Here is a 15,301-nt window from a genome sequence, read left to right on the forward strand (position 1 = left end):
AATTTTGACATAACATTATTTAGGATAACAAATCAAGATGCTCGCATTGATGTGCAGCGTTTAGCCTCTGCATATATGTCATCCAGAGCCAGAAACCAAGATTTTCTTGTTTTCAAAAAGGCTTGGAACAGTCAATCTGCTGTTAAATATTTTGTGCCTACTTAATCCTTGTGTAATCCTTGTATAATCCAATTTCTTGAGTTAATTTGTTCATTTATAAATGTTTCCACAGCATTTAAAATTAAGAGCTAATGTAGTTCTAAAATAGAATTGCATCCTTCATAAATATAAAATGACTTTATAGTGAAGGTATATTTATATCTTGTGTTTCAAGATTTTTCTAGTTTTAATGTAAGCAGGCAACATTCCATATTACACAGAACCTGGCCCAGCTGAGACCTGAGTCTGTCCTGTAGTGAGTTTTGGAGTCTTAAGTGATTTGTCGCAATTTTCTTTATGGTGAGACCCACACGTGTGCACCTTGGAAGCTCATGACACCCTCGCGGGTGACTCTCCCCAGAATCTCATTCTGTTTCTCTACACAGGCTCACCAGTTTCCCCTGGGCTCTCCTCAGTTCTCCAGCTTCTAACTGGAGGTTCCTTTGCCTCATTCTGTCTGACATGTTTCTGTCATAGCCTCTGCATCTGAGGCAGGAGGACAGGAAATTATTTAAAGTGCAATAGATGATCACACCATCCTTTTAAGACAGTAGTCCCTTCACTCTGCAAAAGGGACGCCTCTGTCACAGCTGTCACCGTCACTACCCCAGGCTTGCTAGGGAGCCGAGGTATGAGAAAGCAGAGAAAATGAAACCAAACGGGATTTTCTCTTACCTCCTTCCCTAGTGGCTCAGATGGTAAAGAATCTACCTGCAGTGCAGGAGACTGGGGTTCACTCCCTGGGTCAGGAAGATCCCCTGGGGAAGAGAATGGCTACCCACTTCAGTATTCTTGCCTGGATAATCCCATGGACAGAGGAATCTGGAGGGCTACAATCCATGGGTCGTGAAGAGTCAAACATGACTGAGCAACTAACACTTATCACTTCCCTTGTGTGTTAGGAGATCCCCATCGTGCTCCTCAAACCAGAGCTGGAGGACTCCCCTGGAGCTTTGTCTTGGTCCATGATGATGCCACTTCCAAATCTGCAGCTGCACTGAGCCAAGACCAAAGATAATAAATGGGGAAAAAATTAGGTAAAACCACCACTAATTGAGGAGTACTTCATAGTCTAGTTACTTCTTTAATAAGCTTATTACTATTCACTTTTTTAAAACTAGACTTTATTTTTTACACTAGTTGTGGGTTCACAGCAGTATTGAGCAGAAGGTAGAGGCTTCCCACATACCCTCCAACACACAGCATATACCCTCCAACAAGATGGTACATTTGTTGCAACTGAAGACCTATACTGACATACCATTATCACCCAAACTCTACTAAAGTTCACTTTCAGTGCTGTACATTCTATGGGTTTAGAAAAATTTATAGTGATACTGTTTGCCATTTTAATGTAATATGGAGTAGTTTTACTGCCCTAAAAATCTTCTCCACCTAGTAATCCTTCTCCTCACTGACCCCCTAGCAACCACTGATATTTTTACACACACACACACACTCTCTCTATATATATATGTATATAAGCGTGTGTGTGTGTGTGTGTGTACACCAGAGGATCCTCTCCTCTTCCCAAATATTTTTATTAGCATAATGAAAGCTGAAAGTTGTCACTGAATTCTTCCAGGTAGAAATGTTTCTCTAAAGTTATAAAGCAAAAATTAAGATTCACAGAAACTGAACAATGATATTTATAGACTACATCTCTTATTTAACATGCAAACTGTTAATATGCTTTTAAAGGAAAATAGGTAAGCTAACAGTTTCAGAAAGCTAGTAGACAAATATTCCCTTGTAGCATATTGTCATTGGCCAAGACAAAGCTCTACCAAAGAGCAGATGCATTCCAATATCTCTGTTGTTATGAAATGGAGAGACCTAATCATTTTCTTAGGCAATTTATTTGCCATCCCAGGATCAATACTTTATATCAGAGAGTGGGCTTACCGTGACAGCATGACCTTCGAGTTGGCTCTCCTTCTTCAAGTGCTATAAAGCACACTAAAGAAAATCAACAAGCCACAGTAAACATCCCCTCAAGTACAATTTTAATTGAAAATAATAAGACAAAATAGAAATATAACAAAATGATACATTAATTTGGTACCTCAGGTTTGCAGCTTCAAGTTAGTTGCAAAATTATCCTAAGGCACATCATTTAAAGCTCCTGATGTCAGTTTCCTAGATATAAATCCTACAAAATAATGGTTCCACAGAAAAGTGATGAAAAACGTCTAAGTACCTTTAAACTGAAAAGGGTTCTAAAGTGTTAGATTTGATGACAATGCACAGACATGCTGTATTATTGATCCCAGAGGTTGAGCCATGTAATGAGATGACTAGGAGCAAGCATGAGTTTATTTCAAAGTACAGGATGGTCACAGACCTACTCTGTCATCAGGTTTTGATAGTGATTCCATAGTGCCATCTTAAAGTATGAAGAATGTGTGCGTGCTAAGTCACTTCGGTCGTGTCCACGCTATGCGATGCTATTAACTGTAGCCCGCCAGGCTCCTCTGTCCATGGGATTCTCCAGGCAAGAATACTGGAGTGGGTTGCCATGCCCTCCTCCAGCGGATCTTTCCTACCCAGTAATCGAGCCTGTGACTCCTGTATTGCAGGCAGATTCTTTACTGTTGAGCCACTCAGGAAGCCCATGAAGAATAATAAAGGTTAAAAAAAAATAAGCTTTCATTGAAAAGTAGCTTACATTGACATCAGCTTACATGCTAACTCATCTTCCTATTTTAACTCACTCATCACTGGAAATCTTTGTTCCGAGGTTTAAGCTATTTCTTTATCATGAAAAATCTGAAATGATGAGACAACTCAGTACACAAGGTTTTTCAGTCCAAAGCATGAGACTTTCCCAATTTGTGATTTTTTGGAACTAAAGGCTAAAATACAAGATACTATTTATGCAAACAAAAGTAAAGACATACACTTTGGTATATACAATCCAGTCTTGCGTTTGGATCACCTACAGTTGATTGTAATCATTTGTAAACTCCTTTACAGAATATTATTGTTGAAAGGACCACACGATGAAGGAACTCTTTCCTTAAAAAACTGATACTCTGTTTTTTATGTAAAATAATTGTCATTTCAAACATGATTAATTTTTATACACTGATTTTACAAAAAAGACTGCAACTGTTTTTTGGGAAGCCAACTGTTTTGCCTTTTAGCACAACATTATAAATTATAAACACATAAATTGCACCCATTTTTTTCATGAACAAAATGGGAAAATAGTAAACTGCTAAAATAGTCATTTGGGCAGATGTCTGTGAAATAGTTGTAATAAAGAGACAAGCTGTCATCAGATTAATCTATTTGGTTATATTGTTCCTTTAATTTTTTTTTACAGAATGCTACATATTCACAGTGAAATACTGAGTCCAATGTCCTATAGAAGTCACAGGAGCAAAGAAAAGATGACGTGATGTTATTACCTTCATCTACTCCTCACCTCATGTGGATCATAATGACAGAAAACCTGAAATATAATTCAAGGTGGTTTAATAAATTATTATATTTTGGGGGCAATTCATTTAATGTCTCTGAGTTTATTGATAAATGAAGAATTAAAAAAAAAAAAGGTCTCCACAGTCCTTTTCAACCCTCAAATGCAATGATTATAGTGACATAGTTAACTGTTTAAGACATAGTAATGTAATCAGATCTCATCTGTCAGCTACTTCACACACATCATTTGCAAAACGTTTTGAAGTGGGTACCATTTTATTCAGATTTCAGTTTCACAGATATGGTTCAGTTCAGTTCAGTTCAGTCACTCAGTTGTGTCCAACTCTTTGTGGTCCCATGAACCGCAGCATGCCAGGCCTCCCTGTTCATCACCAACTTCCTGAGTCCACCCAAATCCAGTCCATCGAGTTGATGATGCCATCCAAACATCTTATCCTCTGTTGTCCCCTTCTCCTCCTGCCCTCAATCTTTCCCAGCATCATGGTCTTTTCCAGTGAGTCAGCTCTTCACATGAGGTGGCCAAATTATTGGACTTTCAGCTTCAACATCAGTCCCTCCAATGAACATCCAGGACTGATCTCCTTTAGGATGGACTGCTTGGATGTCCTTGCAGTCCATGGGACTCTCAAGAGTCTTCTCCAACAGCATGGTTCAAAAGCATCAATTCTTCAGTGCTCAGCTTTGTTCATAGTCCAACTCTCACATCCATACATGACCACTGGAAAAACCATAGCCTTGACTAGATGGACCTTTGTTGGCAAAGTAACGTCTCTGCTTTTTAATATTCTGTCTAGGTTGGTCATAACTTTCCTTCCAGGGAGTAAGCGTCTTTTAATTTCATGGCTGCAATCACCATCTGCAGTGATTTTGGAGCCCCAAAAAATAAAGTCTGCCACTGTTTCTCCATCTATTTGCCATGAAATAATGAGACCAGATGCCATGATCTTAGTTTTCTGAATGATGAGCTTTAAGCCAACTTTATCACTCTCCTTTTTCTCTTTCATTAAGAGGCTCTTTAGTTCTTCTTCACTTTCTGCCATAAGAGTGGTGTCATCTGCATGTCTGAGGTTATTGATATTTCTCCCGGCAATCTTGATTCCAGCTTGTGCTTCCTCCAGCCCAGCGTTTCTCATGATGTCCTCTGCATATAAGTGAAATAAGCAGGGTGGCAATATACAGCCTTGACATACTCCTTTTCCTGTTTGGAACCAGTCTGTTGTTCCATGTCCAGTTCTAACTGTTGTTTCCTGACCTGCATACAGGTTTCTCAAGAGGCAGGTCAGGTGGTCTGGTATTCCCATCTCTTGAAGAATTTTCCATAGTTTATTGTGATCCACACAATCAAAGGCTTTGGCATAGTCAATAAAGCACAAATAGGTGTTTTTCTGGAACTCTCTTTTTCGATGATCCATCAGATATTGGCAATTTGATTGCCTTTTATTTCCTCTGCCTTTTCTAAAACCAGCTTGAACGTCTGGAAGTTCATGGTTCACGTATTGCTGAAGCCTGGCTTGGAGAATTTTAAGCATCACTTTATTAGCGTGTGAGATGAGTGCAATTGTGCGGTAGTTTGAGCATGCTTTGGCATTGCCTTTCTTTGGGATTGGAATGAAAACTGACCTTTTCCAGTCCTGTGGCCACTGCTGAGTTTTCCAAATTTGCTGGCATATTGAGTGCAGTACTTTCACAGCATCATCTTTCAGGATTTGAAATAGCTCAACTGGAATTCCATCACCTCCACTAGCTTTGTTTGTCATGCTTTCTAAGGCCCACTTGACTTCACATTCCAGGCAGTCTGGCTCTAGGTGAGTGATCACACCATCGTGATTATCTGGGTCATGAAGATCTTTTTTGTATAGTTCTTCTGTGTATTCTTGCCACCTCTTCTTAATATCTTCTGCTTCTGTTAGGTCCCTACCATTTCTGTCCTTTATTGAGCCCATCTTTGCATGAAATTTCCTTTGGTATCTCTAATTTTCTTGAAGAGATCTCTAGTCTTTCCCATTCTATTGTTTTCCTCTATTTCTTTGCATTGATCGCTGAGGAAGTCTTTATCTCATCTCTCCTTGCTATTCTTTGGAACTCTGCATTCAAATGGGTATATCTTACCTTTTCTCCTTTGCTTTTCACTTCCTGTCTTTTCACAGCTATTTGTAAGGCCTCTTCAGACAGCCATTTGCTTTTTGCATGTTTCATTCAGCTTAATTTGATTTTTAATGCAAGGGAGTCATCATGTATCATGTACATGAAGTGAAGTTGATAGACTGAAATATATAGGTTCATTACTTTGGGCAAACTTGTGCATCCATATGGCCCCCACCCCAATGAAGATCTGATTACTTTCATAAACTCAGGAAGTGCCCTCCTCAGCTTTTGAAAGAACTGAGGTGTCTGATGACAGCCTGCAAGGAACTGAATCCTGCCGCAACACTGTGGATGAGTGAGGAAGCTAAAAAGGGGCTCCATCCCAGGCAAGCCTTGAGATGGGTGAGGTCTGCTACGAAGATCCAGAGCCAGATGACCTGGATGGTCTAGATAAACTGTGCCTGGACTGCTGACCCACAGAAACATAATACACATTGCTTTAAGCCTCTACCATTGGGGTAATTTGTTAGGCAGTGGTAGAGAAGGACACAGTGACAACAGACTTGTAGTGAGATTTGCATTTGCTTTGGGAGACTCAGTGCAGTGTTTGCAGATGCATCCTCCAGACTGGAGGCTGTCATAGTGAAGGTGATCCTATGGTTGAGCATCTCAGTAGTTTTTACTTAAAAGGCAGGAAGAGCATGGTGCCCTTCGAGGTCAGGTGGTAAAGAAGCTGCAATCATTTCCATTAGCAAGGAGAGAGAGAAGTAGACTTCTTGTGAGGTTGGTTTGGACAGTTGTTTTTTTTTTTTGTATTGTGCCCAAATAATTCTGGAATGCTCTTTGTTTTGTCTTGCTCCATCATTGATTGACTTATTTTTGATTTGCTTATCTTTAAAATTGTTTATGTTCATCTGGAGAAAATTTCTAATAGCCAAACCAACTACCTCCCAGTTGACAGCAGTCAGGGTTCTTTTCTCTCTCTTCCTCAATCCATAAATATGCTCCAGACATTCTTGTACAACTCTTTTTTTGTGGACCCCCCCAAAAAGTTCATTTCTCTTGAATAATATCTAGGAGTAGAGTGTTCATAGTCTAGGCAGATGTATAATTTCATAAGTAATTGCCAAGCATATTCTTTAAAATTTTTATTTTAATTTTTAAAAAGATTTTTTACAATTTTGTGTTAGTTTGTGCCATACAATTATATTCTTATCAGTAATCTATGAGAATTACAGATGCTGTACATTTTCAAAACACAATGTTGAAAATTTTTCAATTTTAGCTATTCTAATGAGTGTAAAGTAGCATCTTATTTTGGAAATGATTTTAATTTCCCTGATGATTAATGATATTGAGCATCTTTTCAGTGCCTATTTGGCCATCTGTACATCTTTTTTTAAATTTATTTTTATTTGGATGATAGTTGCTTTACAATGTTGTGTGTACATCTTCTTTCTCAAGTTTCTATTCAAGTCCTTTGCCCAATTTTATTGGATTTTCCTTTCCTTATTGATTTGTAGGAGTTCTTTGTACATGTTCAATATATTTCTTTTGTCTTTAACCAAATATATGCACAATGAGTACTTTTATCCAGTTTGTAAATTTTGTTTTCATTTCTTTGTCCTTTAATAAGCTAAGGTTTTAAATTTTGATAAGAGGCTAATCTATTACTGGCTCCTTTAGACTTTCACAACCTGTCTAGAAATTTTGCCTATCCAAGGGTCAGGATGATATTCTTCTCTATCTTCTTCTAGAAGCTTTATAATTGTAACTTTTATGATTGGGTCTATAATCCACTTCAGATTAATATTCAAGCATGGACATGGAACAACGGACTTGTTCCAAATTGGGAAAGGAGTACATCAAGGCTGTATATTGTCACCCTGCTTATTTAATTTATATGCAGAATACATCATGAGAAACGCTGGGCTGGAAGAAGCACAAGCTGGAATCAAGATTGCCGGGAGAAATATCAATAACCTCAGATATGCATATGCACCTTATGGCAGAAAGCTAAGAGGAACTAAAGAGACTCTCGATGAAAATGAAAGAGGAGAGTGAAAAAGCTGGCTTAAAGCTCATCATTCAGAAAACGAAGATCATGGCATCTGGTCCCATCACTTCATGGGAAATAGATGGGGAAACAGTGGAAACAGTGACAGACTTTATTTTCTTGGGCTCCAAAATCACTGCAGATGGTGATTGCAGCCATGAAATTAAAAGACGCTTGCTCCTTGAAAGAAAAGCTGTGACCAACCTAGACAGCATATTAAAAAGTAGAGACATTACTTTGTCAACAAAGGTCCATCTAGTCAAGGCTATGGTTTTTCCAGTAGTCATGTATGGATGTGAGACTTGGACCATAATGAAAGCTGAGCACCGAAGAATTGATGCTTTTGAACCATGCTGTTGGAGAAGACTTTTGAGAGTCCCTTGGACTGCAAGGAGATCCAACCAGTCCATCCTAAACGAAATAAGACCTGAATATTCATTGGAAGGACATATGCTGAAGCTGAAGCTCCAATACTTTGGCCACTTGATGCAAAGCACTGACTCATCTGAAAAGATCCTGATGCTGGGAAAGAATGAAGGCAGGAGGGGAAGAGGACAACAGAGGATTAGATGGTTGGATGGCATCACTGACTTGATGGACATGAGTTTGAGCAAGCTCTGGGAGTTGGTGATGGACAGGGAGGCCTGGCATACTGCAGTCCATGGGGTCACAAGAGTTCTATACAACTGAGTGATGGAACTGAACTGATGACTTTTTTCCATTGGGTTACTACTTTGGCACTTTTGTCAACAACTTGTCATCGATCTATCTATATAAGATCCCAACTCCTGTCCATTGGCATATTTGCCCATTTTTACTCCCAAATTAATTTTTATTATGAGAACTTTCAAATAAATCTTGACGTCAAGTGGTATAAGTGCTCCAACTTCATTTTCTGTTTTGAGTGTATTGCAATTATAGATCTATTGCATTTCTAATTTTAGAGTTGATTTTAAATTTGTTCTTATTGTTGTTTGCTTGTTTAAAGATTGGAATAAGCCATCAGAGAGTGAAAACTGATGATTCAGGAGAGACTGGGGAGAGGGAAAATTTGCTGGATTAATTTCTACCCTTCAGTAGGTGACAGGAAGTGGGATCTAAAATACATCAAGTGTGTCTGGCCTGAGAAACATGAGCAATTCATCCAAATTGAAAAGAGAAAAAGCAGATATTGATACAGATAGATTAAGAGATTAGTGATGGGGATTCATGAAGATGTTCTTCTGTTTCTCATTTCTTCCTGAAATAGGAGACAATTTCTAACTAAATGAAAAGAAGGCACTGGAAGTTTGATAAGAGAAAACTGTGATACAGGAACCATCCAGAGGATGTAAAATGGTGAATGCTCTAGGGCAGAAGTCAGTAAATTATGGACCTCAGGCTAAACATGGGCCACCATTTGTCTTTGTAAACAAAGTTTTATTGGAATACAGCTATGCCCATTTATCTGGAGAAAGGAATGGCAATCCACTCCAGTATTCTTTCCTGGAGAATTCCATAGACAGAGAAGCCTGGCAGGGTATAGTCCATGGGGTCACAAAGAGTTGGACATGACTAAGTGACTAACACACACGCCCATTTATTGACACATTGACAATTACTCTTCTTAAATTATAACGTCAGTTAAGAAGGTACCATAGAGAGTTCACGGCCCACACATAAATCCTTAAATATTCACTATGTGGTCGTTCACAGAAAAAGTTTCCAACACTTGTTTTAGGAAAATAGAGTTGATTTCTTGACAACTCCTAGAGCTCACCTAGACTTAAGTGATGTTGGTCAGTCTGGGCATGTGATTTTCTCCAGTCATGATTAGGTATATAGGTTCAGATGTGGACAGAAGATGAATTAAAGCTGGGATGGCATTTTACCCTGTGAGTTTAAGGAAGAGAGAGGGTCAAGGATGTTGAGGATTTGCCAAGGGAATGGGTACAATGATGGGTCACGCAATGTAAGTTAGTTATTGGAGGAGTTGAGGACATATACGAGTAAAAGGCTGTAAGATCGAGATCAATAGATATATGGTCCCAGTAGAGTAAATAAGCTGGAAAGATAGCAAATAGGAGTTAGAATGCATACAGTTTATACAAGGTTGACAATTATTGAAAATGATGAGTTTGGGGATTTAGCAGTGGCAGTGGGTCTCATTTAATCAGGAGAAAGATATTTACATTTGAACTAGCAGCATTTTATACAGACTTGCCTACACTGACTTTGAATAATCTGTCATCTAAAAACCTTGCTTATATGCATAATACATCATGTGAAATGCCAAGCTGGATGAAATACAAGCTGGAATCAAGATTGCCAGGAGAGATATTAGTAATCTCAGATATGCAGATGACCCCACCCTTATGGCAGAAAGCAAAGAGGAACTAAAGAGCCTCTTGCTGAAAGTGAAAGAGGAGAGTGAAAAAGCTGGCTTATAAGATCATGACATTCAGTCCTGTCACTTCATGGCGAATAGATGGGGAAACAATGGAAACAGTGACAGACTTTATTTTCTTGGGCTCCAAAATAACTGCAGATGGTGATTGCAGCCATGAGATTAAAAGACGCTTGCTCCTTGGAAGGAAAGCTATGACCAACCTAGACAGCATATTAAAAAGTAGAGACATTACTTTGCCAACAAAGGTCTGTCTAGTCAAAGCTATGATTTTTCCAGTAGTCATGTATGAATGTGAGAGTTGGATCATAAAGAAGGCTGAGCACCGAAGAATTGATGTTTTCTAACTGAGGTGCTAAAGAAAACTCCCAAAAGTCCCTTGGACTGCAAGAAGATCAAACCAGTCAATCCTAAAGGAAATCAATCCTGAATATTCATTGGAAGGACTGATGCTGAAGCTGAAGCTCCAATACTTTGACCACCTGATGTGAAAAACTGACTCATTGGAAAAGACCCTGATGCTGGGAAAGATTGAAGGCAGAAGGAGAAGGGGACGACAGAGGATGAGATGGTTGGATGGCATCACCGATGCAATGGACATGAGTTTGAGTAAACTCCAGGAGTTGGTGATGGACAGGGAGGGCTGGCATACTGCAGTCCATGGGGTTGCAAAGAGTCGGACATGACTGAGTGACTGAACTGAACTGAAATATAAGCATATATTTTTACATAGAGAAATGAACTTTTAATTTTTCAAAGATTAAATTATTTTATAATGATCAGTTTTTGAAAAGCATATATCATGAAATTTTTGTTCATGTTGAAGTTCTTTAACGTTTAGTTCTTTATTATCTTGTTGCTATGCTTAGAAGGGCTTCCCTTGTGGCATAGTGGTAAAAGAATGTGCCTGCCGGTGCAGGAGATGCATGAGACTTGGTGTCGATCCCTGAGTCTGGAAGATCCCCTGCAAAAGAAATAGCAACCCACTCCAGTATTCTTTGCCTGGGAAAATCCCATGGACAGAGGGGCCTGGCGGGCTGCAGTCCGTGGGGTCACAAAGAGTTGGACACAAATGAGCACAACAACAATAAAGTTAAGCCTCTCATAAATACTGGAAAGAATAAGAATTATTATTTCATAAGGTTTGAATAGGGGATAGTTTTTTTTATTGTCATGAAAGTGATTTTTTAAAACAAGACATTTTCCCACGATCTACTTATAATTATTGTAGCTATTAGTAATTTAACTATGAAATTTTCAAATTGTCATTTACAGTAATACATAAATGAAGAATAATATAATTCCTTAGGTTTTATGAAAGTTTAGGTTTTTTAGATAACTATTTTATCATTTGTAAATTGCCATTACTTGATTTGGCCAGAAGAAATTACATCCAAAACAAATGAAGTCTGGAAAAAAATTTTTTTTCATTTCATTGGTCTCACCTTGACATTTTGAAGCAAACCAATAAGTCATTTTTTCTTTCTGAATTGCATTAGACATTTTTGATTCTCTGCTAGTTTATGAAACATTAAAGAAAACACAAAACAATAAACATTAGGCAAGGAAACAGCATAAACTGAGAGTTGTTATCATTTGCTAAATGGAATGGCCTCCACTTCACCCTCTCCCCTCTCCCCAGCATTCCCCCGCTGTAGGTCATGCACAGACTTTCATTAAATTATGAAGCGTTAGGTCAGCTCAACCAAGGCAATAAGCGTCCTATGGAAACAGCACCGACTGAATTGGAAAGAATGCACACACAGGAAAGAGGAATAAACAAAACAAGAAAGAAAAAACAAAAACACACTGCAGAAACTAATAATAAGTACACAAAGTACACAAGTGTATTTATTACATTTGCAAGCACTTTGTTCTACATTTCAAAAACGCCACCATCAAGCTGTTGGCACATTTATGTACAAAACAGATTAATTGTAATGCCTGCTACAAAGCACTCTTTGTGAAAATACAAACTCTAATACCAGGAAAAAAAAAGCCAAAAACATCAACATCATTACATAAGTTTAAAAGACAGTTTTAAAAATCATCACAAACTGTTAAGACACAGAACCGAAACACTATAAGATAGAATTTAAAGAAGCCCATTAATACTTTTGCTGAATATCTGTAATACTGCATATATCAGAAAAATGTTGAACCAGTAAGATAACCTAAGTGTAAAAAAAAGAAGCAAAACCCCAAATTAATTAAATAATACTACAGAATGCATAATCATGCCACAGATAACCCTAGTAATACACCCCCTACCTACTACAAGAATTGTAAAATTATGGATGATGCACAACTAGTCATTGTACAAAGATTGTTTCACTCAATAAATTTTATTAGAAATGCACTTACACTGAGAAAGGATTTCACAATGGTCAAATAGTGCACAATACTACCTAGTTTTTATACACTGACAAGAAAGTCTTGTCAGGCTACATCATTTTAAAAGACACTTTACAGCATTCTTGTAGCATTAGAAATAACCGGAAGAAGAGTTAAGGTTAAAACAAACACCAAATTTGGTCCAATAATACTGATTGCTTTTTTTTTTTATTCCTTTGATATAGGTACGTCTTATAAATGAATACGAATGAACATTTGGTTAAAATGACTTACTTGAAATAAAAACACAAGATATCACTACACTTTGAAAGGATACATTGTATAGTGGCCTCTGACCTCACTTTAAAAAACACTACAGGTAAACCAACATAGATTGGAAGGCTGCAAGCAAAGCTATTATATTAATGGAAGCCTTTTCAAATATATCATACACATTGGAGGGATCGTTTACAGAGGTGCAATCCATTAAAATGCTTTAAAGTAGGTAAAACAACTTCGGAGGGGTTAGTGTGCTTATTTTTAATATACCACCTTCATAAAGGTAATTAATGTTCCACATTAGCATATTAAAAGTTCCAATCCAGCCACTGCTTAAGTCACAAAGCGATCATTCGCCAACAGTCCATGGTAGTTATTTCTGTTAAAGTCATGTCTATACTAAACTTTAAAAGGTAAGCCTGGTGTCACTATCTTAAAAAGGTAACTAGCCATGCATTAGCATCACTGTTTCTACATGCTCACAACAGAAACATGAGTCATCAGAGAGAAATGCTTTTAAGTACATCAAGAAAAGAATAGTGTTAACAAAGATAAGAAGCACTTTTTTTAAACCTACTCTTACAAATTTAGAAATTGCACCTTAGATTGATGAAAACATTAACCAGGGCCTATAGCAACACGGCCACTGATCTTCAGACAGGATTTTTGTGTTTCGAGTCATCATGATATCATTTCTGTCTATTGTCATAATGTACAGTGGTCCCTTTGAAGGTTACCTGTAGTTAAACTAGTTACTGAAATCAAAACTAAAAAGTATAAAAAGCTACTTTTCTTTTCAAAACATAAGAAAGAATGCAAAAGGTGTAATGTATAACACATGGAAGTGGTTAAAAATCAAATCTCTGCATTTGACAATGTTAGTTTCCTTGATCTTACAGAATTAAGTGAGTTTGAGAAATTTAAGAAAAGAAAAAAAAAGCTGGATAGGAGCTTGTAGAAGAGATCTGATTACACCAATTTAACAAATTAGGAAATGAAGTGCTATACAACAAAGACATGTATTCGGGTGATTCATAAGTCACCCCCCCATATCATTGATGAGAAGCACTTCCATTTTCTTTTTCAAAAGATTGGATGGTTGGATGGCCCTTAGTTAAACACCAATGCATTGAGTGACAGAACTGGAAGGTGGTGTTTATGTGTACGCATTGAGCCGCTCTTTGGAGCGAGTAGAGTGGATGTCGTGAAGCTCCTGTTCCTCCTTGGACTTGATGTCTTCATACTTCTGCATCCGGCAGGCGTCTTTCACATAAGCCCAGTTGGCAGACAGAACCATAAGGTAGTGGACCTAATCAAAGACAAAGATAATTGATGCGGGAAGTCTGTTCTGTGTCCTCACTACACCTTGCTATTAGGAAAGAAATGTTCAAATTATATACTTCTGTGGAACGTGTTCATTAACAAAATGGGACGAAGATTTCTGCTGTAATAGAATGTAAATAAAATATTTTCCTTCCTCACTCCCCCTACGGTGACAATATCTTCTTGGCACACTTTTTTCAGTATCTCTTTCTTCTTCTTCAGCTTTGAGGAATCCAAGGGTCTTAATTCAATATTTTAAAGCTTTTACGTGATGCTTCCTGTCCTTCTGCCCTCACTCAAACTGTAGACTACACATTTTATGGTTACGTATTTACATTTTCTAATCTATTAAAGGAAACAGTCTCATTTACAGTGGACCCCAGTGAACTGGGACTAATGAAATGATACACTGCCCAATGTGTAATAGAAAACAGGTTCATGGAAACCCCAACATAAACCTGTGGATTCAATTACGTTAGTTTTCCACTCGATGAATTTTGCACTTTACATTGCAAACTACAAGATAGCAAGCAATGTGTCATATGAATCTTGTATTATTTTGTTTAATTTTTTTAAAAAATGTTTGTTTGTTTATTTGGCTGCACTGTTTATTTAGTAGCAGCATGCCGGATACTCAGTCTTCACTGCACCATGAGAACTCTTAGTTACAGCAAGTGGGATCTAGTTCCCTGAGCGTGGACGGAACCTGGACCCCCCGCTTTGGGAGAATGGAGTGCTAACCACTGGATCACCAGGGAAGCCCCTGAATCTTGTACATTTATATACATTCATAATAGCTAGAATAGTTCAAGAAGGAAGCTCCCTATTTTTCCTGAGGAATAAAGTGTGAAATACTGAAGCTCCTGGTTTTACCTGAATAGACTGAACAATGAGATCACTTATTTGTTTTTCTTTCTTTGCCTTCCTTGTAGTCTTTGAGAGAGAAAAAGACGTTTTCCAATTGGTGGATTTCGATGGATGAATAGGAAAGAGAAACTAAGTTGTCGGGTATGTACTTTCTCTGAGCCTTAAAGAGTAGCATTATTTTTACTTAAAGTAAAATAGAACAGGAAAAGTTTTTATTCAATTATAGTGATATTCTATATTGCGTATGTTACAGGTATACAGTATAGTGATTCACAATTGCTAAAGCTTATATTCCATTTATAGTTATTATAAAATATTGGCTGTATTCCAGTGTTGTACAATATGTCCTTGTAATTTATACATAA

At 37.7% G+C, this 15,301-nt stretch overlaps 1 protein-coding gene and 1 long non-coding RNA gene across 4 annotated transcripts in view; one reads left to right on the forward strand and one right to left on the reverse strand.

Moving 5' to 3' along the window:
• The first annotated feature begins 670 nt into the window (after positions 1 to 670).
• Positions 671 to 3,670, forward strand: LOC133239828 (uncharacterized). Its single transcript, XR_009733995.1, has 2 exons — positions 671 to 1,196; positions 3,488 to 3,670. It is a non-coding gene; the product is annotated as an uncharacterized LOC133239828 (long non-coding RNA).
• An 8,287-nt stretch (positions 3,671 to 11,957) lies between these two features.
• GPM6A (glycoprotein M6A) overlaps positions 11,958 to 15,301 on the reverse strand; it is a 256,670-nt gene continuing 253,326 nt past the window's right edge. For all 3 annotated transcript variants that reach the window (XM_061404099.1, XM_061404100.1, XM_061404098.1), the window contains exon 7: positions 11,958 to 14,055. In XM_061404099.1, coding sequence (XP_061260083.1) covers positions 13,903 to 14,055 — 153 coding nt within the window. In that variant the 3' untranslated portion in view covers positions 11,958 to 13,902. The remainder of the gene's footprint in view (positions 14,056 to 15,301) is intronic.

The sequence above is a fragment of the Bos javanicus genome, chromosome 27, assembly GCF_032452875.1.
Source record: "Bos javanicus breed banteng chromosome 27, ARS-OSU_banteng_1.0, whole genome shotgun sequence".
NCBI classification, from domain to species: Eukaryota; Metazoa; Chordata; class Mammalia; order Artiodactyla; family Bovidae; genus Bos; species Bos javanicus.